A 26,865-nucleotide genomic window follows, 5' to 3' on the forward strand; every position below is an offset into this window, starting at 1 on the left:
AGAGTTCAGAGATTGGGAATGCAAAAGGGATTATTAATCACTGGTGCATTAATTTCTCCACTGATCAAAACTTTTCCTACAGAGACAGAGCCGATTTTGAGGGCATTGTTTTTCTGGAATTTTGCTAGCAAGATGCTTCTGTTTCCTTAATGCTAAATTATATCAACTATAAAACAGTAATTATGTTTACCAGATAAATCCCACAGTGCTCTGCAAATATTGTACATCTTCAGAGAGATTTTCTGCTGTCATTTAGGACTATTTCAATGGCACTTTGGAAGGATTTTTGTGCTATGTTTCTTACTGAAAATGTAATAAATTATAAACTGAGTGAGTAAAATGGGCTTTTGTGGATTACTTTAGAATCACTGGGGATACCATAACCAGACTATCTATAGAGCATAATGGCAGGACGACTGCAGGACTGTGCCATAGGGCCTTTTCTGGGGATTAATGACCAGATGGGCTGAATACAACCATTCAGCCCAGCATGTCGTTAATCCCATGGAAATGACAGTGTCTTAATCTTTTGGCTGTTACAAAGTGAAAATGGGAATTGAACAAAACAGCAAAGGCATATGGATCACTTCAAAATGGTACATCCAAGGGATCCAACATTCTGTACAATGGCCAATCTGCCCACAGGAATTCTCTCACAGCGTTCCATTCAGTTTAGAACAGAACATCAGGCTGAAGACATTCTCTCAACCTGCTTTAAGATAACAAAACTCTCATTCCAATTATAATTAAGCCAGAGACTATTAGGCTGTGCCTCTCTCTATTCTGGAGAACCACCATCTGATAAAATGCACAATGCAAGTGCCTTCCAGTGATAGCTTTCCAAGCCTTGAACAAACACAAGCAAGCAAGCAAACTAAATAAAATTCACCTGCCGCTGCGTCTTGTATGTTTCATGTAAGTATAACAAGGCTTGAAAAATCCACTTGCCTACTTGCCATGGCTTGAAGAGCTTTAAAAAGGTTTATGGCCAGAAGATTAGGTTCTTTTTAAATAACTAAGACCACCAAGGAAATGAAGATGGTTTCCAGTGGAGGGGAACATAAGTCTCACTGCAGTGTTTTCCTGGTTTATTTTTGTTTTGTTTTTCATGACTAACCTCCCTATCCACCCACTCCCAGTCCCAGCTGTGCAGGCACTTTAGTCATTTCTTGGGCTGTAGTAATTTCTGGGCCCTTCAAACTGACATGTGAATGTGAGCTGAGGGTTAGAAATTCAAAGGAATTCATTGTTAAGGGCCACAAAATGGGAGCTGAATGGTCTCCTCTCTCTCTGCAAGTTTATGTGGCTTTGTCCTTCCAAAGTTGTCTCAATAGGCTCCTACTGCAAGCCATCACCTACTCAACATGTCAGCCCCTCTGGCACAGAATATCACAGAAAATATCTATTCAAACAAGTTCAAGATTTTTAATACAGAGCTTTCTTCAGCTCCAATGGTGTCTTGGGAGACAACTGTTCTGTTCATGAGCAACGGCTATCCAATATATTTTGACATGGCCTTTCTGCATCCACTTTTTAATTATTTTCCATTCGTTAAACAGATTCCTAGAGTGATAGGTTAAACCATTAAAGCTCTCAATGAAAGAAATAAACTAATCCTAAAAATGCACATTAATGAAGTCCAAAGCTCCAGTCTGCGGCAGATAAGTTTACCTTTTGTGAATGAGCTGGTAAGTAACATAAAATTAAAAGTAAAAATCAATGCTCTGGTTGATTGAGCGTTTGTGATAAACTCTGCAAACCATGCCAAACCATACAAAATTGGCTTTCAGATCAAGGTACTAATTTCACTTAGGAAATAGCGCTAAGTAAAGTAGAAGTTCCAGATGTGAAATGACAACTATTTGTCTACAATCATATACCACATGCAAAAAGAGGAGGAAAAAATAGCACTCCTAGTGCAAAGACAACTAAACCCACAGAAAATCAAATCTGAGCAAAGTATTGAATGCAGTCACCCTTATGAAGACTCTTATTAGAGTACAGTACTGCACTCCTGTTGGCTTCTTACTCCAGCATACTGAATATTTATCTGGAAAAAACATAACCTCTTCTCTAGTTCTACTCAGCAGAAAGGAGAATTCAGGAACTTTGCAGCTAAGAAAAAATCAGCAGAAATATCTGAAGGCCATTTGCTTATTCTCTTTAGGTTTCTATTCCTTATGGATGACAATCATAAATGATTCCAGAGTTTTTTCTTTATTTTACATTAGTTTATATTAAAACATTCAGGTATATTAATGTTAGCCACTTCTGCTGTCTTCTGACCAGATGAGTGCTCAGGGGATATTATTTTCATCTAACAGAGACAGAAAATTGACCCCGTCTGGCTTTTTTCCCCCCATCTAATTTGCATTAAGTCAATATCCTGCAACCTGAAGTCTGGCTGGTGTATAATGATGGAGGTATAAAAAGAGGGTGGGAAAACATGAGAAGGATAATCCTGCTCAAACAAGCAAAATCTTCCCCATCACAAGGCAGCTGAAAAATGAGATGGCAACTCTCATGAAATATTCCATATTTATAGCGCTGGAGACTTGAGCCTTATCTCAGCAAAAACACTATTGCATAGGCAGAGGCTGCTCACTCATCACCAGCATGCCATTCCAGAAATGAGTGTGCTGAGGGACAAGAGCATAATTCAGTCTTTGTAACCACTCAGTCCTTTGCATCTCTGTTCATCGATAGCTTATTGTTCTAGAGAAGAATGCAAGTCCAGTTCCCACTCCAGCCTGTTCTCCTGCCAGATGCAGGACAGAGTTTGGTGGGGGGAATGCCTGTCCCATTTGACCAACTTTATCTTCTATTTAGGAAGCAGAAAAAGAGGAGCAAGAGAAAAAAAAACAACTGCTGTGACTGGCTGCTTCCCAAAGGCCTTGCCTACATTAAAGAGGTAAGGCTGGTGAGGTAATATCCTTTAAAAGAACAACATCATCAGCGTAGACAGGTCTGTGAGCAAGAGATCTCAATGCCTATGGACCAGACGGAATGCTGCATTATGAAATCCAGTGCCCGACAAAAGAGTGCAGGGGCCAGAATGCAACCCTACCTAACACCAGATACTGATTTAATACACGCTGACATCCAGTTCCCCAGGCGAACACAGGCAATGGTTCCATTATGAAGCTTTCAAATCAAGTCCAGCAGAGTGGTAGGGACACCTACACCCTTTAAGGCTTTCCATAACGCAATATGGTCTATTGAATCAAATGCAACCTTAAGATCAACATACACTAAGTGCAGGGGCTTCCTGAACTTGCGATGTATCTCTGACAACAAGTAAAGGACCAAAATGGCATCTATGGTGGTCCTGTTCCTAGTAAAGCCTGACTGTTGGGGACGACGCTTCCGATGTAGCAAAGGTGCCAGGCGTGCCAGCAAAACATGCATAAAGGTTGGCAGGGTTCTAGTTCTCCACATCAAACGAAAGATGGCCAGAAGTGATTCTGCTACAGGATCAATAGCACATTTTAACAGCTCCGAGGGGATGCCATCAGCACTGGCTGTGCATCCGTTTTTCAGTTTAGAGATGGCACACTTCACTTCATCCAATGTTGGTGCATCAGTACAAATGTCTGGATCCAGAACCGCAGTGACTGCCAGATCATCCAGTTCTGAACAAGCAGCAACTGGAGGATGGTTCAGGACACTGTGATAGCGTTCCATCCAGTGTGAGAGAATGTCATCATCTGATTTACATGGATGGCTTTGGCTGTCATTCAGGATGCTGTTTGTAGTGACTACCTCTTGACTGCTGAGGTTGAGAATGGCTTGGAATGCCGGCTTCAAGTCACCCCTGGCTAAGCAAAATTCAACATCATCCACCACTTGGTTATAATATGCCTCACGATCGCAGGTGTTAAATTTTCGCTTCAGCTGATTACGAGTGCGCTTATCACCACGTTTGTGGGCTGCAGCCTTCAGTTTAATTATCTGGAAGGCCTCCTCTGATAGCCATGGTCAGCGTGCTGGATGCCTATAGACAATCGTCTGCTCAGCAGATTGGTTGACGGTAGAAGTGATCAGGGACCAGGCAACCTCCACGTCGTCTGGCAAATTAGTTAGAGCTGAGAATCTGTCAATACAAAACCTGTTGGCTAAAACCGGCACACAGAGTGCATCCATGTCAAATTTCTTCATCATTGCAGAGGGCTTACGTGCTCGTTGGAGCATCAACACCATACGGTTGATCACTAGATCTGTGTTCTCCACGCATTCCACACCACAATATAATCTACAAGAGGCGAAGAGACACCTATCATGTGTAATGATGTGGTCCAACTCCTTCTGAGTGACACCATCACGAGAGATCCATGATATCTGGTGTATGCATTGCCACTTGAACCATGACCCAAGAATGGAAAGATTCTGGGAGGCACAGAATGTAAGCAAGTGGCAAGAGTTACCATTGGGTGTGCCTGAACAATAACGACCAATGACCTGTTCAAACCCAGTTTGCAGGGAGCTAGTAACTGCATTTAGGTCATCCAGGATCACAAGATTATCATGTGGAGGGACTGTGCATACTAAATGTTCCAATTGATCGTAGAAATGATCTTTAACGGAGTCAACAGATTCCTCTGTCGGCGCATAGACTACTATGACAGTGAGGAACCATGCCGATGTTTAAGACGTGCAGTAAGTAAACAAGGAGACACAGGTGTCCAGGTGAGGACTTGGCCTCACCTTGCAGAAGTGGTGCTACCCCATATAGATGGTTGGGGCCGCCAGAATACAGAAGTAAAGAATCTTCCACCTTGTGACGTCCGTGATCTATCAGTCTTGCTTCTGTTAGGCCTGTGATCGATATACCAAGCCGGTCCACTTCGCGTGAGACAGCGACCTGATGACCAGGCCTGTGAAGAGTTGCAACATTCCAAGTTGCAATTTTGGTGGACTGTTGGAAACCCCAGATACAATTGGATGCATTGTCACAGTGCCTGCCAACATCAGAGGACGCACATCCCCAGAGGGGCTTTGGCACAAACCCGTCACGTTTGCACTGTGGGGAGATGGCACCAACAAGGCATCTACGGCTGAAAGTAAGGCAGGGGCTTTAACTCTGGTGCTGAGTACTAGGTTATTCATGGTCCAAAAAACCCAGAGTGAACGATTATCCCGGGAAATACTTCGACCCACTGGGATGAGACGGAGGCACAGTAACGCGACTCTTTTCCTGGTCTATCAGTACTGGCTTCACGCTGTGTGACCCGAGCCATTGAGTCTTTCTCAGAGGCTTCCTTGGCCTCAGGTAGATAGGTGCAGCTGCTGCCCTGCAGCCTTTGTTAGCCATCATTTTCAGGGTTCACGTTGAATCTGTCCACCTTGCATAATGCTCCAGGCGATATTTTGGACAAGCCTTCATCACTGATGGCATAGCTCCAGCGAGCAATCCCCTGCTTCATAAGGTTTCATTGGGAGGTTAATATTGACTATACTACCAGTAAACCATTCCTCTTTCCACTTCCCAGCAACATAGTTATGGGTCCTATTCCCTGCCCATAAAAAACAGCTCTGCTCCTCCCAGTTTTATAGTCCATAAAGGAACACACAGGCCTTAATGCAGATTAAGGGCAAACATTCGACTATTCAGAGGAGTTTGCTGACAATTTCCATACCACCTTATCCATGGCTTTCTACCTACAGGTGGTACCTTGGGAGTGAATTCGATTCTTTTACCAAGAACTACTCCAAAGTTTGAATGTAGTGAACCAAGCATTTTCCTATGAGTGAAGAGCCAAGTGGAGGTGCCAATCTCTAGGAATGTATCCCATAAGGATGACAGAGCACTAGTTACAAAATGACTAGTGAGATGTACAATAGCTAAACATACATGATTGTAAGCATTTAGGGGGATTTTCCAAAGCATCTAAGGGATTTAGGAGCATGATTCCCATTATGCACTTAAGTCACTTTGGTGCCTTTTAAAATCTCACCCTAACTATACAAAACATCATGGCTTTTCCAAGGGATTTTCACTTTGAATTAATTCTGTTCCTGTCTGGTAGCAGGTTGATGGCTTACGCTAATACATGTGGCAGGGGGGAAAGTGCATTCCCTACATCAGATTCTAAGCTTCTTTAGTCAAGAGACAATCCAACAATGCATACAGCTTAATACTGCTGATTGTAGCAGCTAAATATTACTTAATGTTGGATTTATGAAGTGAAAAATTCTGTAAATTGCAGTGAAGGGTGGATTTAATCTTAGATCCAGGTATCAAAATGTTTACTATAAAAAGCTTTAGATAAGTTATAAGATGCATCAAAGACTTAAGAATACTGAAAACGCACACTGTAGGAATCACTAGTAATAGTCTCTCTTGCCCCCTCACCTCCAAGACACACAAACACACACACACACACTTAAATTGTTGCCCAGAAGAAGTCTGCAGGCACAGAGAGACTAGAGAAAAGTAGGAGTCCACAGGGGAGAACACAAATCAATTCTGCTAAAAATTCCCCACAGGAAGAACTAGTGCAAATTGCCTTGCTGAAGCTACAATAGAGTGTTTTTCCATTGCCACAGAGCTTTAATTTCTAGAATTGAGCTGACTCATACGCAGAGCAAGAGATCAAGCAGAGGTAGGAGTGATAGATCCATGTAGCAGATTATTCTAGCAGTGATGCTTTAGTTACACACCACAAGTGCATTTTCAGTGAGTGACAGAATCACTTCAAAATCTGAAAGATGCTTTTTTAAAATGCTCCTACAAGGCACCTTCTTTATAAGACCATCACAGGCCCCAATCATTTTGTGTCTATTGTCTCCCACGTAAGCGATTCCACACAGAGACAGAAGATTTTCAGAATAGAAAATAAATAAGATGCTCCCTCAAGTTCCCTTCAGATCTCAGGACCATCTAGGTGGAAGCCCTGTGCATCTACTCTGGCTTGTGCGACAGTGCACAGATGTGGCCAAAACAGCAAAGATGATGTTAGGATGTGAAAAAAAAATGGTACAGATAATTTTCAAATGCCTTTATATAAGTCAATAGTGCAGCCTGATCTGGAATACTGTGTGCAGCATTGGTCACCCCATCTCAAAAAAGGATATTGCAGCACTAGAGCGGGTTCAGAGGATGACAAGTATGATCAAGGTGACTGGAAAAATTCTCATATGAACACAGATTGAAAAGATTGGGATTATCTACCTTAGAAAGAAGATGAATAAGAGAGGACATGATAAAACTATATTCTATGGTCTAGAAAATGGAGATCAGGATCTTCTGTTCTCTCTGTCTCATAACACAATCACAAGGGGACACTTGGTGAAATTAAAAGGTGGGGAATTCAAAACCACTTAAGGAAATATGTTTTTCCCCATACACAATGTGTGATTAAACTCATTGCCACAGAAAGTCACTGAGCCTAAGACCTTAACAAGATTCCATAAGGGGCTGGGCATTTATGTGGATATCGAGAACATCCAGAATGATCAAGGATAACCAATTTTGTGGAAGGAATATTAAACCTACTGCTTCAGGGCTTACGTCAGTCTCTAACTATTAGCGATAAGGACAGCAGCAGATTACCCCTCCTCTGCTTACTGTGTAGTGGTCTACTCCCTTATACCTTCCTCTACACAGGGGCTCTCAAACTGGGGGTCGTGACCCCTCAGCGGGTCGCAAGGTGATTACATGGGGATCAGGAGCTGTCAACTCCATGAGGCTGATAGCTCTGAGCCCCCATTACATTAACCCTCCCTAATTTTTAATTTATAAGCGGTGGGGGTCACACTCAGAGGCTTGCTGTGTGAAAAGGGTCACCAATACAAAAAGTTTGGAAACCAGTGCTTACAGCATCTGGCACTGGCCGCTATCAGAGACAAGATACCAGATGGATGGGGCTTTGATTTTGATCCAGTATAGCAATTCCTATGTACCAGTGCTTCTGACCCCCACCTGGCCCTCTTTGGCTTCAGAGAACATGACATTGGGTACTCCGCGGCTACATGTTTTCCCCCTGAACCTGCCGTATGGAGAAATATCAGGCTGGGACGTGGTTCCACAACATGGCTGGGGAAGGCACGCAAGTAAAACGATAAGAGCCTTTTTGGTGGGATGCAATGAGAAGGGAGAATGATGTCAGAGAGCAGCAGTCTCCCCTTCTCCTGCAGTCCCGACTCTTACGGTCTCCTCTCCAGGCATGGAGCCCAAGCACCGGGAATCCCCCCCAGAGAGACTGTCAAGTGGTCAGGCAAAGCAGAGGGGGAATAATGCCATGGAGGTCATCCTCTCACCTTCCACGGAAGATACGTCCAAGGCGTGGAAAGGGACAAAAGGGCCTTGTGTGTGTGTTATAAAGATGGCTGCAACTGAGACTCCAAGCATATCAGAGTAAAGCAAAAAAAAAAAAAATCTTTTGACTGGTGGTAGTCTGGAGTTGCCAGCTTCCACACAATGATTGCCATGCACTCCTCCATTGAGAGAGCAGCTCTCATTTTGGTGTCTTTGCACCCAGTGCTGGGGCGAGTAAAGTAAAAATAGCAACAAAAACTCTTGCTTTTATAGACAGATAGAAAAAAAATCAGTAGCCATGAACAGAAGTTTTTCTGTTTTAGGGGACCCCAGATTCAAGCAATAAAAATAGCTGCATTCATTCCTTCATCTCTCGTAGCTCATCATTCTAAAATCGGCAAATAATGGACGGTTAGCACTATTTGTTCTATAGTCCTGTGCTACTCGGGTTGCTTATAAAAACTGAGAACACAAAGGGGAAAAAGTAATGGTAACCAGAAATGTCCTGTAAATGATGTAGTGAGGAGGTATTGTGTATACTTCTCTTGACATCTTGGGAACTCAAGACAAGTTATAAAGCTACATACAGCTACTTCTGTTCCATTTGGAGCCAGTGATTGAGATGGGCCTTCCTAATGACTATATGAACACTCTGTATCTAAAGTAATAGATTCCATGAGCCATTTGATAGCCCCTGAACTGGACCTTCCCTTGGGGCACTTGGGACCACTGTGAAACATGTCCTCACTCACTGGCAGAAACGACAAGAGCTGCTAGCATAGCAGGGGCTAGACAGCCATGCAGAATGTCCTACCCAACCTTCCTGCTGCGGGAAGGACGGAGCCCCACTCCCCATCCTGAACAGGGAAGAAGCACCTATTGATAGGTTACCAGAGCAGTTTCACTCATTTTAAAGGTGTGCAGAGATTGGTATCTGTGGCTTCTAATGCCTTGTCTACACTACAGTTTTGTCGACGCAAATTACGCCGACAATCAAAAACCAGTATAAGTACATTGCTTGTGCACGTTCACACAACACTCCACCTGTCAGCAGAGCACGTCCACAGTTGGTGCTCTAGCACTGACAAACAGAGCAGTGCACTGTGGGTAGCTATCCCACTGTGCTACTTGCCACAGCGAGTTTCTGCCGCTAGGAATTGTGGGAAGGTGAAGTGGATCGCAGTGTATCAGGAGCGCGCGTTCAATGTCCCATGATGCAGTTTTTTCCATCCCATCTTTCCACAGGCTTCCGACTGCATTTCACAGCATTTTTCAATGACCCATTTACTGCGTGCCCACCATCTCTGTCCCACTGCTCTCCACTGTTGTTGTCACTCTTATGAATGCATCATGACTGGCCATGCAGTATTTCATGAGCACCCAATCTGAACAGGAATCAGAGGTGTGCCAGGGAAAGAAACAACACCAGGCTACTTTTGGCATTCAGAGCAGCTGCACATGGTGGACCATCGCTTTTGGACTAGCACTGAGTGGTGGGATTGCATCTTTATGCAGGTCTGGGATGATGAGCAGTGACTACAGAACTTTAGGAAGTGGAAAGACACCTAGAACTGTGTGCAGAGCTCGCCCCAGCACTGGGTGCAAAGACACCAAAATGAGAGCTGCTCTCTCAATGGAGGAGTGCATGGCAATCATTGTGTGGAAGCTGGCAACTCCAGACTACCACCAGTCAGTCGTGAATCAATTTGTAGTCGGGAAGTCCACCGTTCAGACTGCGTCAATGCAAGTGTGCAGAGCCATTAAATCACATCCTGCCACGAAAGACTGTGACTCTTGGCAATGTGTGTGAAATGGTGGATGGCTTTGCAGCATGGGATTCCTGCATGTGGTGAGGCGATAGATGGGATGCATATTCCAATTTTAACGCTGGACCATCTTGCGACGGAGTACATCAATAGAAAGGGATACTTCTCTATCATACTGCACATCATTGTGGCTGTTTCATTGACATCAACGTGGGGTGATCCAGGAAGGTGCATGACAGACGCATCTTCAGGAACGCTGGCCTTTATGAAAAGCTGCAAGCAGAGGGTTTGTTTCCAGACCAGAAGATTCCAGTGGGGGATGTTGAAATGCCCATAGTGATCTTGGGAGACCCAGCGTCCCCACTTACTCCCATGGCTCATGAAGCCTTACATGGGAAATTTGGACAGCAGCAAGGAGCGCTTCAACAATAGGCTGAGCAGGTACCGGATGACCGTAGAATGTGCCTTTGGCAGATTAAAAACACGCTGGCACTGCCTTTACAGCAGATTAGAGCTAAATGAGGAAAATATTCCCATGGTCATAGCAGCCTGCAGTGCACTCCCTAATATCTGTGAGGCTAAGGGTGAAAAGTTGCCTCTGGGGTGGAGCACAGAGGCAGATCACCTGATGGCTGATTTTGAGCAGCCAGACACCAGGGCTATTAGAGGGGCACAATGGGGGGCTATTCGAATCAGGGAGGCTTTGAGGCACCATTTTGACAATGAGCTCCAGTAACGGGTCTTTCTATACAGCACTCTTCCATGATTTGTTAACTTGCTGCCTTGCATGAAAATGTTGATGATTCCTGACCATGATTTGTACTCAGTAAATGATCAAATTGCCACTGTGTATAAATTCCAGCAGCAACTACAGATGTGTAGGAGACAAATAAAGATTGGTTATCTTTCAGAGAGTATGTTTTTATTAAATACCAATTAACAACACACATAAAAGGCTTGGTGGGAAGGGAGATAACAATGAAGGGCAGTGTAGGCTCTTATAGCTGCATGCAAGTCCAGCTATCATTTTGGCATCTGTCCGAAGGAGTAGAGTGAACAGGGTACTGAGACAGGCTGGGATGCTGCAAGGAATGTGTGGGAGGAGTTTGGGGATGGCATGGAAAGTAGTTCTGTATCAGCTGCAGGGGGAGGGAGGGTGTGAGTACGTATGAATTCAGCCTGCAGCTTGATTAGAGACTTCAACATCTCAGTTTGCTCCTCCTTTCTGTACTAGTCCATCATTTTCTTTTAAAGTTTCTCTCTACGCCCCGCGTTCTTGTTTTTTGGCCTCTGAGGATTGGAGCACCTCTCGAAACATGTCCTCTTTGCTCCTCCTTGGTCTCCTCCTTATCTGGCGGAGGTGCTCCGCAGGTGTGTAGGGTTCCTATGAAGGCTACATCTGCAGAAGTACAAGAAACAATAAACAGAAGCATGATTGTTAGTGCACGCACAGCATCAAATCATTATAGTAAAATGCACCTTTTTTAAAAATATGAATCAGTTTCTCACTGTCCGTTGGCAAGTACACAGCTCGGCGAACACCCTGAACATGGTGAGTTCAGCCCGGGGGGAGAGCACTGAAAATGGGGGAAAGGATCTCAGTGTTTTAAAAGGGGATCACTGCAGGCGACGAGGGACAATATTGTAAATTTGGACACCTTTTCCACGGGCGGGGGTCACTGAAGCTGATATGTCACTCCTGAGAGTAAGCAAGGATGCAAGGGTGCATCTCCTGCATGCGTGTGGTGTCAGACAAGGTCCCTATGCAGCTCGCCTGTGTGCCGCTTTGGTCCCGGCACAAGTGATTGCCGAATGGCATGGGAAAGTTTTCTACAATGTGGGGAAGGAACAAGGAAGCTTTGCCAAGGAACCTCCAGCAGAGGATTGGCGAGTACCTCCAGGAAAGTTTCCTAGAGATCTCTCTGGAAGTTTCCTGTGAAATCTCAGTGTGCATTAACACACTGTTCCACAGCACTGCTTAGCTGCACAAGGGAATGTGAAGCACACAAACACAGCTAGTCTTGTACATTCCTATCCCTTCACCCTCTTCTAGAATATACAGAGCAAAGGACAGCTCTACCTCATGTAACCGAGCAGCATCAAAAGATCACTTACCAGACCTCTCCTCTCCTGCCTCATGTGCACCAGAGATGGACTGCTGGGACTGACTGGACCCCTCCAGAGTGGAAAAAAAGGTCCTGACTCACTGCACCACCAGACGACCCTGCCGTGTGCTTCATATCATCCTCCAACTCAACCTTCTCATCCACAACTTTGTCCTCGGGGTTGAGTCCGCTGTCCGCGGTCTCCAGCCCTGCCAAAGTATTCACAGGGCTCTTGGTGGCGGAGGTGGGCTTGACACTGAGGATGGCGTCCAACTCCTTATAGAAGTAGCAGGTCTTTGCCACAGCACCAGATCAACGGTTTGACTCCCTTGCCTTCCTGTACGTGTTAGAGGGCTTATTCCTTCACCCTCTCACTCCCCTGGTCCTCCTCGCATGAACAGAGAGCAACAATACCCGAAGTCCGAAGGTGCAAACAATTTGATGTTTATTGAGGTGAACTTCCAGCAAGCATGATTCCAGTTTCCTTCCTCGGTGTCCCCTTTCCCAGCTCTGACACCACAGAGCCTTGCCTGTGTCCCTGTTCCCATTCCCCCACTTAGCAAAACATGATTCCAAGTCCCCGACCCCCATTCCCTGTTCCCATTCACCATCCTTACTTCCTGATTGACTGCAGGCTATATAGTAAAACTTGAGTTCTGCTTAGCTATACCTTAACCGATCATTTTACTGAAATGTAACTAACCAATTCTAACATATTGTAACATGATTATTTAACCAATTACATCCCACCACCTTAATTGGTTTACACCCAACAAAATTAATTATACATCAGACAGAAACAATCACAGAACCAGAGAGAGATTATACAGACAAACAATAGGGAAGTGGAGACTACAGTGATAGAACAATACAGAAATGAGGATTTCACATCCCAGTTATTGATAAGTGAGTTCTTGCCAGACAGGATGCTATCAAACGAAGTTTCCTTTTACATCTTCTAGGCTCTTCCCTTTCTCTGAAGGTGATAGGAATACAATCCTGTCCTGATAGTCCTAACAGCCCAATAGCACCTTATTTCAGTGTGACTAGTTTGGAATGTGAGGATGTAACCATACACTTCCCAGCTTATGGCTGCCTCTGCTGCTCAGCCGAAGGCCTTAGCCTAAAAACAGGGCCTCATACTGTCACAGTAAGAGAAGGCCCTTACACAGGCAGACAGTAATTTTGATTCTCTCTTTTATACCTCTGTAACTAGCTAAGTGATAAGAATACACCTAAATTCTTAAAGTATAGGCCTTTGCAGACAGGCCTGAATATCGATATCCTAACAGTACGCCTGCCTCAGCTCCTTTATCTTCACATGGCACCAATGTGTGTCTCGTCTGTAGCCCTTATCCAACATGCCAGGAGAAATCTGACCATAGGTATCTAAGTTCCCATGGCTGGAGCGGAGCTGGGGCTGCACAGCCTCTTCTCCCCACAGACCCAGCAGATCCAACAACTCAGGTGTGCTTTAAGCAGGAGAGTGCTTGCTTTGTGGATCTGCCATGGTCAGCTGGGAAGATGCGATGTGAGCTGTCCACACTGAGCAAACAGGAAGTAGAATTTTTTAAATTCCTGGGCCTTTAAAGGGGGAGGGACAGAAGCCTGTGTACCTAGGTGCAGGGCAGTGGAGTTAAAACTGCTGACCAGAGCAGTCAGGATGGGCATTGTGGGACGCCTCCTGGAGGCCATTTACAGCAACATAACCAACCAGTGTCTACACTGACACTTTATCAATGTAACTTTGCTGCAAAAAGCTCTATGCCTCTCATCACGGTGGTTTTACTTTGTCGGCAAAGCGAGAAAGTTTGTTGGCAGGAGGAGCATTGTAGTGTGTACACCTCTACTGTTTTGTTGATGACAGCTGACTTTTGTCGACAAAAACTCTGTAGTGTAGCCAAGCCTAACTCTCTTACTCCCTGCTCTTGGGCTACAGTAGGGGAAGTGGCATTTGGGGGAAAATTAGGAATTGGAGTGTGCATGTGATATAGTGCGAGGATTGTGTACATGTGATATAGTGTGAGATGTGAGGATTGTAAATAAGCCTGTACATTTTGGCTGAAGTGTATTTAATGTAGCTGAGGTGATACTGCCATGGTGACCTTATTTTTGAATGTGTGTTTAAATACCCATCCCTAATGTTGCATTTTATGGGGGGAGGGGAGAATCTATTTATTTTTTTATAGAATCACAAAAGCATGCAGTTAAGTACTAGCTATTGCAGCAGAAACCACTATGCACTAAAGAAAAAATAAAATCTAGAACAAGGCTGGGTTCTTTGAAAATATGCTCACTCTTACAGGCCAAAAACCTAAGAGGGGTGGCATATTTAACCCCTTTGCCCTCTGGTTCTGATTTAATTAAATGAGCCATTGAGCAAACTCTTCCGTCTTTTTCGTGGTCAGCAAAAAATAAAGACAAACCAAAAAAACCTACAGATGTATGAAACTTGAGAGGACATATCTGCCAAGACAGCTGCCAATGTTGTCACTAAAATAAGGTAACATCACACCACTTCTGGTAAGAAGAGAAGCTGGAAATCAAAAGGTCAGCTAGCAAGGTCCAAGAGATGGAAAAGTACCCACATACAAACCAGATTTCACAATCTCAGATTTAGACAGATGCAGAATTCCTTCCATCATAATAATTGCTCAAGAGGGAAATGTTGGGAAAATACAGTCTCTGGTGCAATCAAAACACAAGGGATCAAAAGTGGCTGTTTAGTAAACTTACTGATATTTTCCTCCTTTCATGACTTAGGCTTCATTAAAGCGGTACCACTGATGGGCCCCCTTCTCTAAGGTGCTGAGTGACCTCAACATCCAGTTCAGTGAATGGAATGAAAAAAACACCAGGCACTTTAGAGGATTGGATCCTAAAAGAGCAGTATTTAGTAATCTGTTAAGTACTGTTTGATTTTCCATTTGTGGAAGATAATCTCCAAGATAACAGTAGGTGTTTACAGCATTTTCAATGGCAACAGTACTTGCTGATCTACATTAAACTTGTGCATGAGGACAGAAAAGTAGAGTAACCATTTAAAGAGAATTCTTTCAGCTGAGGAAAAGAGGTCCAATCGAAATTTCTTTTTAATGTCCATTACTGCTTTTTCCACTCATCTCTCCATCATCTGTGTAGTTTTAGCCCAAGAATAAATGAATACATACATACATACATAAATACACGTGACGGGCTGCATCACAGAAACCCCCTTTGGGACTGCCACCTGATGTGTCGAGACTACCTCTGAGCCCATTTTTCCTGCCAGCTTGGGACTTCAGTGCCCTGCCTGGTTTGAGCCAGACATGCTAGCCTGCTACAAATGCAGACCCAGGTCTGAACAACGTCCCCCAAAAGCTGCAGGATTAACTGAAAACAGCTTAAAAAGTGTTCCTGTCTCCAATACTCAGATGCCCAGCTTCCAATGGGGTCCAAACCTCAAATAAATCCATTTTACCCTGAATAAAGCTTATACAAGATAAACTCATAAATTGTTCACCCTCTATAACACTGATTGAGAGATATGCACAGCTGTTTGCCCTCCCCCCACAGGTATTAATACATACTCTGGTTAATTAATAAGTAAAAAGTGATTTTATTAAATACAAAAAGTAGGATTTAAGTGGTTTCAAGTAATAAGAGACAGAACAAAGTGAATTACCAAGCAAAATAAAATAAAAACACGCAAGTCTAAACCTAATACAGTAAAAAAGTAATTACAGATGAAAATCTCACCCTCTGAGATGTTTTAATAAGCTTCTGTCACAGACTGGATGCCTTCCTAGTCTGGGCACAATCCTTTCCCCTGGTACAGCCCTTGTTCCAGCTCAGGTGGTAGCTAGGGGATTTCTCATGACTGAAGCCCCCTTTGTTCTGTTCCACCCTCTTATATATCTTTTGCACAAGGCGGGAATCCTTTGTCCCTCTCTGGGTTCCCACCCCTCTTTCTAAATGGAAAAGCACCAGGTTAAAGATGGATTCCAGTTCAGGTGACATGATCACATGTCACTGCAAGACTTCAAGCCCTCGTTCCTCCCAGCCTGACTCACAGGAAGGCCTGCAAGCAAACAGAGCCATCCACAGTCAATTGTCCTGGTTGCTGGAAGCCATCTAGATTCCAAACCACCATTAATGGCCCACACTTTGTATAACTACAATAGGACCTCAGAGTTATATTTCATTTTTCTAGTTTCAGATACAAGAGTGATACATTTATACAAATAGGATGACCACACTCAGTAGATTATAAGCTTTGTAATAATACCTTACAAGAAACCTTTTGCATGAAGCATATTCCAGTTACATTATATTTACACTCATTAGGATATTTTCATAAAATCATATAGAGTGCAATGTCACAATACATACACACACACACACACACAGGCATGCACACATACAAATCAAACATTGGTTAATTTAAGTGGGAGTTGCATGGTCTGAATTGAGGGAATGAATAAGAATTTGATATAATTGCAGTTAAAGTTGTAACGGCGCTTCCAATCTTAGGCATGGTCTAAGCAATGAGACCAGGAATCAGACTGTCTTGTGATCTGGTCCCAGTTCTGAACATGAATAAAACACTTAACTTCCTTATTTCAACATCCCTATTTTGCAGTGGGGGAAGCTATATATTTACATATTTATCTGCCTCATCAGGTTGTTGTGAGGATGAATTCATGAGTGTTTGTGTTGCAGATGGGGATCCTCAGATGGAAGATACTAAAGACATGAAAATTATCATCAGAAAATAGGAACATTTGTTCAATTTTCAAACTGCAGCCTAATGTTTAACTACAAATGGCTGAGAAGCCTCAAAGAGTCAAGTACCTTCTTCAAATGGAAACAATCAAGTCCTTGTAATAGTAAAACTAGGGGATTTTCTGTTAGCTGCGGAAAGATACCAGCCGTGGAAAAAATTACACTCGCCAAAACAGCACTGAGACTAAACTTAACACAAGCCACAGTATAAAAAAGAAAAAGGCCTGTGTTGCTTTTGCCAACTCTTACAATTTTATTGTGAGCATATGGTGTTTGTTTTATAGCCCCAGTTCCTGGAGTTTTGTGATTATGAAAATCTCAGCTTTCATTTAGAAAAAAAAAGTTTCTAGACCTTATATTTGCAGACAAGCTTGAGAACATGAACACTGAATAGAAAAGAAACTAGAAGGAAAATAAGTGGATCCCTATTTTTTTAAAATCCCATGATTTTTAAGGAAGATGCATGATTTTTAATACTTTTGGCAATACTTTAAGCTCTTCTTTGGGCAGAGATCATGTCTTCATACAGGTTCACAGAGCATCTTACACAATGGGCCCATGATCTTGACTGAGGCATCTGGATGCTATTGTCATATAAATAATAAATTAATACTAAAAATAATGAAAATGATATTAACTACAAAGTAGTGGCCATACTTTGAAAGCTATTAATGGTTCTACCAATATCCCCCATTATAGGTACATGAAAATCTATCTCAAACCAGTACACACTTTAAGCAAATGTATAACCAATTTTAAATACCGAAATAAATGGTCTGATTTTCAAAAGTGCTGAGCACCCTCTGATGGAATACACTCCAATGTTCACACTCTACACGCCATTGCAATAATCTTTTACAAAATATGCCTTGTGAGGTATCATTTGAAAACTAATAACTCAGGGGGCCAGATTTTCAGAGGATCAGCTTCCACCAAGGCACCAAATTAAGGTGCTGTGAGAGCAGCTGGGTGCTGAATCAGGCCCTTATTTAGGTGGACTGAACTCCTGGAAGCTGAACTCTTTTGAAAGTCTGGTCCCAAATGTGGGACCACTTACAAGACTTTTTTTTCAGTAACAAAGGAAGCAATGGTGTAGAGATCAAACTAATTCCTATTTCAGCTGTTGGGTTCTGTGTCCCTCTCCAGCTCCTGCTAAATAAACTGTGCTGTTAATCTGGAGGCTGAAGTCTTGCGCCACCACCAAACAATGTACTTGGGATCTCACTGTAGCCTCAAAAAAGGGAATACGTACCCTCAAATCTGGAGAAAAGTTGTCTGTGGAGGTGGAGACAGAATCTGATGACACAACCGAAGCAGATTTTGTATGCACTGACTGGTCCGAGTGAGAGGTGGACGCACTATAAAGAGACAAATACACGTCAGACTTGTGTATTTCTGAGTCGAACTAAAGCAAAAAGCCTCAATTTCCAACATTTATATAAGAGATGTTACTGTGTTACTATGGGATTTACCGGCCTGACCATATATTTACCATGGAAGCTGGGAAAATGAAATCAGAACAAACGAAAAGTTTCTTCCATCAGTTGTAACTTTGTCCCTTTGGGTTTTAGTATAACTCTCATGCACTACCACAGGCTCTTTCCCTAGATCCTCGTACACCCCTGGTGACATGCAGCACCATTTGAGAAACTATAACATCATGGCATCATCCTGTTTTTCTATATTGCCCCTCCAGTATGGCTGTGCATAAATAAAATTAGTACTGTTGCACTGTATATTCAAGCTGAAACATTCCCTTTAACCTCAACAGTTTACACTTAGCATTAGCACTCCTGAAGTGCTGTGCAACTGTAGCAAAAGATCCTACCTCCAATGATACTCATAAAGGTCCCAATGCAGCAATGAACTCCGTATGGGTGGAACCTTGCGTCCACATGGAGCCCCACTGACTTCAGTGGGGCTCTGTGTAGGGAGAAAGAACTTGCACACATAGCTTGCAGGGGCCAAACCTAGCTTCGGCCAAGGGCTAAAGTCCAGCCTTAATGTCACCATCAGCTGTTGTATTAGTTGAGCATGTGACATCACATGCTGGAAACATCTAGGTGTAGGCTTTCGATAGGTCTGGAGACCTGTTAGTTATCTCACAGGGTTTTTTTCCCCCCTGCTACTTGACTCTTTCACCGGTAAAAACAAACAAATATCAAATTACAAAAAACATTCAATTTCCCTGCTTTCAAGTCTGGGGAAAGCCTACACAGGTGACATTTAAAAAAAAGCGAGGGATTACTACAGCAAATGTGGCTCTGGCTAGGAGTAAATAATTTGGCTACAAGGATAAAAATGCAATGGTAACTTTTTATCCTACCACTAGGTGACGAATAATTATTTTCATTTGAAGTTTCAGAAATGGACTCAAGAATAAATTATTTAAAATAAGAACTTGAGATGAACAATTCAGTGTGGTTAATTTACTGTACACCATTGGACTGCCAATCACTTCATTTCCAAACTACTTAGTTCTGGGAATTAATATACACTAAGGCAATGCTGTATTTTGGGTGTTATCACTGAATCACTTGTACATCCAGTGCTTCACAGACAATAAATGAAGCAAAGTCCTGGAAAAAAAATAATGTAAAGCCCAATCCCACAACACTCCCTCACTTAGGCATGGCCTTACTTGTGCAAGGCCTTGTCTACACAGCATGCACTGATTTACTTATACCAGTTTAGTTAAACCAGTGCAAACCCCTTGATGGACCCTCTTAAATCAGTTTAAGCCTGTTTTATATCAGTTTGGCTTGCGCCTTCCAAGTATCCACCCAGGGATTTACAAAGGTTTAACTTAAAAAAAAAATAATAATCAGACCTTTAGTTCATCTGGTGCGACTTTGTGTGTGGACAAATCCCGAGCAAAGGTTCACAGGATCAGGTCTTTAGACAGTGTGATGGAGCAAGGCCGAGGCTTGAGGAGAGAGCAGAGGAGCTCCAGGCAGCAGCTCAAGCAACAAACCACCATGGAACCAAAAAAAATGGCAGTTGCCATGGCATGCTAGCAGGAAGGGCCAATTAAGAACTTTTCTAGCAGGCTAAGAGAGAGCTACATTGATTGGAGCACCAAATGGCAATCAGGACAGGCTAATCAAGGCACCTGGTATAAAGGGAGCTCAGTAGGAGGAGGAGCTGGGGAGCAGAGACACACAGACTAAGAGGGTGGTACTACTGGAGGATTTGAGAAAAAATAATACAACAAGCAAGCACAGCATCAGAGGAGGAGGGAGGATGGATAAAAGGATAAAGAAGAAGAGGGAGCTAGGGGGAAGTAGCCAGGGGGCTGTAGTCGGTCAAGGGCGGTTTACAAGTAACACCTATAGAGACTGTGCAATTCACAGGCCTGGGCTGGAACAACCCGTAGAGGCAGGGCCGGGTTCCCCCTAGCCCCGCTACTCCTAATCAGACATAGGAGTAGTTGATCCAATCTATGGGGTTCCAAGGGAAAAAACACTGGGGAAGAAATCCGCCAATAAAGCGCAGGACCTACAGACATCAGCTCACTGGCACTGTACGCACCTGGGGCACACAATGCTACCTCTTCTAACCCTCCTCTCTCACCACCTATGCAGACTCCTCCCCATCAGCATCAACATTTCAGTTATGGGAGTCATCCCATAAAGTGTCACTTATATGCAAAAGTCCCCATCATTAATATCACTTCCAGTTCTCCTTTCTTCAATTCCTTGCATCTGAGTCCAGACCTGTATGGCAGGGGCCAAATTCTCCACTGCCTTGCATTGTGTGTCCACTGATCCAAAGTGTAAGTAAAATGCTACCAAATCTGGCTGTTAGAGTTTTAGGCTCACTTTGCACAGGGAGAAATGACTACCTAAGGGACAAGGCAGTGGACATTCAGTTGAGATTGTAAGAGCATTTCGTATTTGTTGATCATGCTTAGTCCCAAATGGTTTTTAATGCAGGTAAATGTTTGCACATTCTAAGCAAAATTTTCATTGGCTTAACATCAGTGACAGCAGAGCTAGGCCAACATGAGCACTTTTGAAAGACCTACCCTGCATACACAGCAAACAACACTTATGACATAGCTGGATTAGGCAGCTCTGAAGAGTATACACAGGTTGCATGTGTTTGGCTCAGTGCCTCTATTCACCTCATCAATCATTAATACTGAACTGAAATGAAGCTAAGGAACAAACACTGACTTAACAAAGAACTTAAACTCAGTTGGCTCATGACATTCTTCCTCCTATTAGTATCAGTCAGGTTTGTGTTGACATGGCTCCACTGAGCAAACTAATTAACCCGATGTCCCTTTACACACAACATTTATTACCTTCAGTGGTTCAGCTAATGTGGAGTTCTCCTATGTGAAAAAAACCTGAAGCCATGTGGCCTAATACTCCTTGAAAGGAAAGATAGTTTTGCAGCTAACACAGACCAGGAATGAGAAGAACTGAGATGTTCTTAGGTCTGCCACAGACATTGTGTGAGATTTGGACAAATTATTTAACCTCTCTGTGTTGTCGTCTCTCCAGCGTATCAAAGCCTTTGCCACCAGGGCCGGCTCCAGACCCCAGCGCGCCAAGTGCGCGCTTGGGGCGGCGTCCCGCGGGAGGGCGGCAGGTGGCTCCGGTGGACCTCCCACAGACGTGCCTGCGGAGGGTCCGCTGGTCCCGCGGCTCCAGTGGAGCATCCGCAGGCGTGCCTGCAGGAGGTCCACCGGAGCCGTGGGACCGGCGACCGCCAGAGCGCCCCCCGCGGCGTGCCGCCCTGCTTGGGGCAGCGCAAATCCTAGAGCCGCCCGTTTGCCACCCTGAGATTAGACCACTATACGGCACTCTGCTTGGGCTCATTCAGAAGCTGCGCTTAGGCTGAAAATTGGCAAATTGCCTATCAGGGACAGATTTCCAATTAGGTACAGTAGGCATGTGCCTAGGGTCACCAGCATTTTAGGGGTGCCTAAAAGTCAATACATACAGCTCCCCTGCGGGCAGCCAGGTTACTGGCACGGGTTGGTGGCTGCCCAGCATGTGGGGCTGGAGCAGGATGAGCGTCCAAGTCAGCCTGGGGGCGCTGTGAGCCGCGGATGGTCGGGGCAGCTACTGAAAGAGCTGGGAGCATCCCAGCCCTTTCCCAATCTCGCCCGTCCGCTGCCCCTGCCCCATGCAGGGGAGAGAGAGGGAGCGGTGTGGCCAGCACCCCGTTCACCTGCACAGGCAGACCGAGCTGCGATAGGGATGGAAGACACACAGGGACCATTCGCCTTGTGGAGAGGTACAGTCCCCCCTTGCATCTTGCCTGGGACAGGTGGGCTGTGCCCCAGCTCAGGCAGGGAGCACCATGCATGGCAGAGGGTCTTGTGCCTTCCTGGGGAGGCTGTGTTTATATTTCTTTTCGTTTCATTTTTTACAGAAAACACAAAGGTCAGCTGTGGGCCAGGGGGGACGCCGAAGAAGATGCTGTGCCTAGTGGCGCATAAGGTGTAAATCCAGCCCTGCCTGGTATGTGGTGTTTTGCAGTGGGAGCACATTCTACCAGTGTTCTGGGAGCTGCACTGGCAGTCTGTGGGCATCTGGGTTCAGTTCAAGATGTTTGTTTGAACCATTAAATGACATGGGTCTAGGCTACCCAGCAGACCCCCTCTCTTCTTGCTCCACACTACTGCAGTTACAATCAGTGGAGGCACTCGAGGTGGAGATTCCTTAATATGGAACAGAGAGAGCTGCTGCCCGGGCACTCTCTATGAGGGTCCTTAGATTCTGCAATGCGCCTTCACTCCCAGGGATTTGTTAGCCTTCCAGACCCACTGTAAAACTGTCCATTTTTGCAGGTATTTATGGAGGGGCTGAGATGACGATGTCAGGGAGGAATTTGTTACCTGGGGAATAATGGCAGTATGGGATGGGGGTGAATTGTGACCGTACGGATGGGTGGCTGTGGATTTTAATGGTCCTGTGTAATTGCTGGTTTTGAATTTTCGAAGGGGCACCCAAAAAATGGGATGGCCATGTATGTGTGAGTACTCTAACAGCTAGACCTCAGCAGGTGTAAATCAGCACAGCTCCACTGTAGTCAATGGGGCTACGTCACCATGGGGATACTTAGATTTCTGACCCCTCACAAGGATGCTGTGCACCTACATTCACTAATGTTTTCAAAATACCTGGAGCTCTTTGGAAGTGCTAAGTATTATATTACTGATCCTTTAGAATGCACCTTAGTCTCCCAAGTACCTCCTAACCTCTGCTCACCCCAAGCTCCAAAACCCAGCTGCTCTGCCTACTTCCTTTTTGCTACCACTATTAAATGGGAACAGAGATCCCCGCAGTGATTCTAAGGCACTGTTGGGGAAATGACCAAGAATGACCATACAGGGTATTCTTGCTATTTCGATCCTAATTTGTCCCTGCAATCACAAGCAGTTTGGGGGTATGCCTACCACCGATGTACAGTCTACTCCTCATCCTGATAATTATATTTTACATTAGCAGAACAGTTAAATGCATTTCTAAAGGCCAGGTTTCTAACTATAAATTAGACCAAGATTTGACCAGAGGATGGAGTCCGCAATGCCCTCTTTTAATATTTACCCTCATTATTGAGCCCTGGGCTATGGGGAGCAGATATATGCAATTAATAAGGGAATTATAATGAGAACTAAATTCAGTGGCTCAGCTGTTGGTAGGGTGCTGATCATTACTAGGATTACCCACAAGAGGCTAGATCCTTTCCAAACATAATAAAATGCAGTCCCTGCTCCAAAGAACTCACAATCTAAAAAAGCAAGCCACATACAAACGGTGAAGGACAGAAATAAAACATACAGTGATTTTTAAAAATGTATTATCAGTTATTTGCTTTGCCCGTTATTAGTTCACATTCTTGTAAAAGGGATTGGAAGGAGGAGGGGGTTTCGGCCCTCCAGACTCGTTCAATAAGGGCATTCCATGTGCAGAAGAAAGCATCGATTCTGTTTGGAAGAAGCATACAATCTGGCAGTGTGAAGATGGGAAGATGCAATAAGGAATAAGAGCAGATAAGGAAGGAAGGACATAGAAGCTGAAGTTAGTCAAACTATGACGGACCTTGAAGGTGAAAAAAGAAAATTTAAACTTGATGCAGATTGCCACACTATTTAAGCAGTAATGAAATCTCACCCCATATAGTACCTAGCCTTCTCCTGTAGCAGGTAAATTGATCTATTTGGATATCTTTTGTACTTAAATAGTCTGAAATTAAGATTTTTCTAAAAAGGAAATAGATATCCTAGGGGAATTCCAGAAAGGTTTCTTCTGTGAAAATAAAACCTATGGGTTTTTTTCACATCCCAAGTATACAACATAACCTTTCCTCGTAGGTCATGGGTTTTGAAAATAAAGTTGTGGCAACAAATTTTACCGATTTATATGAAGCTCAAGCACTGTGACAACTTTTGGCAAGAATTTAGAATAAAGTCATAACACTACTTTGTCCCTGTGAGAAACTGTGTAAGATGAATCAGCCATCAGGACTTGTAATTACTATAATGGTAATTTCCGAAGCAGCATCTTAATTGTTTCCACCTCTTGATCAACAGAAACACAGGAAAGCACACATGTGGCAGACCAATAGCCTCAACCAACCCTGTGCAGCTTGGGATGGGGTGTTTCCCAAGGAAACCGTCCGAAACTTTATTTTTCTGCTATACTTGTTCAGCCTCTGAAGGGAGAGAGTGGGACAGATGCCTCCATCTCTCTGAAAGAAAAAAATAATGGCCAAAATTTTCAAACTTGAGTGCCTAAAATTAGTCTCTTAAATCCTTATTTATGCTCCTAAATATAAGTTTGACCTGATTTTCAAAGGTGTTGAGCATCTGCAATTCCTAGTGAACTCAATGGGATGGGTGGGGGTGGTCAGCACTTCTGAAAGTAGGGCCACTTTCATTTAGGGTGACTGAAAAATATGTTGGGTACCAAATTTAGTGTCCTAAGCTTGAAAATCTTTGCCAGGCTCATTCTCATGAGGAAAGCAAGCAAAATAACCTCATAAGACGCCAGATTGATTCGCCAATGCTTTCTTTATGAATGTTCCTGCCTGCTGCTGCAACGAATAGCTGCTTTTTGCTTGCAGAGGTGTGACAGCTGCTCGGATACTAATTGGTATAAGCTGCTCACACATTTTCACTTTAACAAACTGTATATTTTCTTTCTGCAGCCACTGAACTGATATGGAAAACAGGTGATAAAATGCAGCACTGTGCTATGTTGTTTCAGCTGAAGAGGTCATAAAGGAGAGAAGCACTGCAGAATATACTTTCCATTTCCTCTCTTCCTGTTTTTCCTCAAAGTTTCTCTTTATGTGCAATCCTGAAAATGCAAGGTGAAAACTGCAAATTAATCATGACTAGTGGCAAAAACAATTTAATTTGGAAATTCCAAATGCCAGAAAACTAGCATCCAATTGGTTTGAATTTTGTAGTCGGGCCATGCATAGGAGCACTTCTAGTACCTCGTGTACTTTCTTTTAAAGCATAAATAAACAGAGTTATTGAGCACTCCCTGCTCATTTTCAACATCCAAGATGGCAACACTTCCCTTTCAACTCTCTTCCCTGCTCCTCTCTCTCCTTCCCAGAAGGAAAAAGAAATACTGAAGAAAGTTTGGGTCATATCAGAACAGAACCCATTCCTCTGAGATATCACTACTCTGCTCCATCCAGCCAGTGCTGACCAGAAGACAAGAAGTCCACCTTGCTGTTCAATACATGTTTCCCCTTTAGCAGTTTACTAAGGGCCTAAACCAGAGGTGGGCAAACTTTTTGGCCTGAGAGCCGCATCGGGTTTTGGAAATTGTATGGAGGGCCGGTTAGGGGAGGCGGTCGTGGCCTGGCACCCACCCCCATCCACCTCCCTCCCTGGGACTCCTGCCCCATCCAATCCACCCTGATTCCTGATGGTCCCGCCGGGACCCCTGCCCCATCCACGCCCCCCTGCTCCCTGTCCCCTGACTTCCCCTGGAATCCCTGCCCCTGACTGTCCCCCACCATCCCATCCAACCCCCCCCATTCCTGACTGCCCCCCAGGGACCCCTGCCCCGTCCAACCACCCCTTCTCCCTGTCCCCTGACTACTCCCGTCGCCCCATCCAACCCCGCTCCTTCCTAACTGCCCCCCCGGTACCCCTGCCACTATCCAACCCCCCTGTTCCCTGCCCTCTGACCCCTATCCACACCCCCACCCCCTGATCACCCACCGAACTCCCCTGCCCTCTATCCAACCCCCCACTCCCTGCCCCCTTACCGCGCTGCCTGGAGCACCGGAGGCTGGTGGTGCTACAGCTGCGCCGCCCGGCTGGAACCAGCCACGCCATCACCACCGTGCAGCACAGAGCACCAGGTCAGGCCGGGCTCTGCAGTTGCACTGCCCCAGAGGCTCACAGCCCCACCCGCCCACTCAGCGTATTGCACTGGCGGCAGAGCGAGCTGAGGCTGCGGGGGAGGAGGAACTGCAGGGGAAGGGCCAGGAGCTCAGGGGCCGGGCAGGAGGGTCCCAGGGGCTGGATGTGGCCCGTAGTTTGCCCACCTCTGGCCTAAACCCTCATTCACGCAAGGATCCCAGTGACTATGCAGCACCCCTTAATGGCACAATTCTGCAAAGTACTGAAACAGATGCTTGCTTGGCCTATCGGCAGGAGTAGAGTGCTTGTGCCTCCGTAAGGGCTGTAGAATAGGATCCCACACTACAACATTTAAAGATTACTATTTTAATTGATTTGTAGACACTGACACCTAAAAGCCACAATTGAGATTTGGGCCCCACTGTGCTAGGCACTGTACATACACAGTGGACCAGACAGTCTGGGCCCCAAAGAACTCTCTCACTCTAAACCAGGGGTTCTCACAACAAATTTTTTCATGGCCTCTGAGTGCGACCACCAACGCTTGCTGTGACAATTTTTCCTAAAATACTTCATTAACTTTAGAAAAAAGAAATAAATTAGCCCGGGTACATGTCCAAATCA

The 26,865-nt window shown here is 44.5% G+C and overlaps 1 protein-coding gene and 1 long non-coding RNA gene across 4 annotated transcripts in view; one reads left to right on the forward strand and one right to left on the reverse strand.

The window, feature by feature from the left end:
• MTMR2 (myotubularin related protein 2) overlaps window positions 1-26,865 on the reverse strand; it is a 73,650-nt gene that overhangs the window by 28,930 nt on the left and 17,855 nt on the right. For 2 of the 3 annotated variants that reach the window (XM_039521020.1, XM_039521021.1), the window contains one exon: window positions 18,145-18,250. In XM_039521020.1, coding sequence (XP_039376954.1) covers window positions 18,145-18,250 — 106 coding nt within the window. Of the gene's footprint in view, window positions 1-18,144; window positions 18,251-19,722; window positions 19,747-26,865 lie in introns of those variants that run through there. The other variant, XM_039521022.1, reaches the window with a different exon arrangement.
• LOC120396104 lies at window positions 696-25,730 on the forward strand. The gene is made up of 4 exons (XR_005592983.1): window positions 696-915; window positions 2,830-2,911; window positions 22,281-22,369; window positions 25,062-25,730. It is a non-coding gene; the product is annotated as an uncharacterized LOC120396104 (long non-coding RNA).

Source organism: Mauremys reevesii, linkage group 1 (assembly GCF_016161935.1).
Source record: "Mauremys reevesii isolate NIE-2019 linkage group 1, ASM1616193v1, whole genome shotgun sequence".
NCBI lineage: Eukaryota > Metazoa > Chordata > Testudines > Geoemydidae > Mauremys > Mauremys reevesii.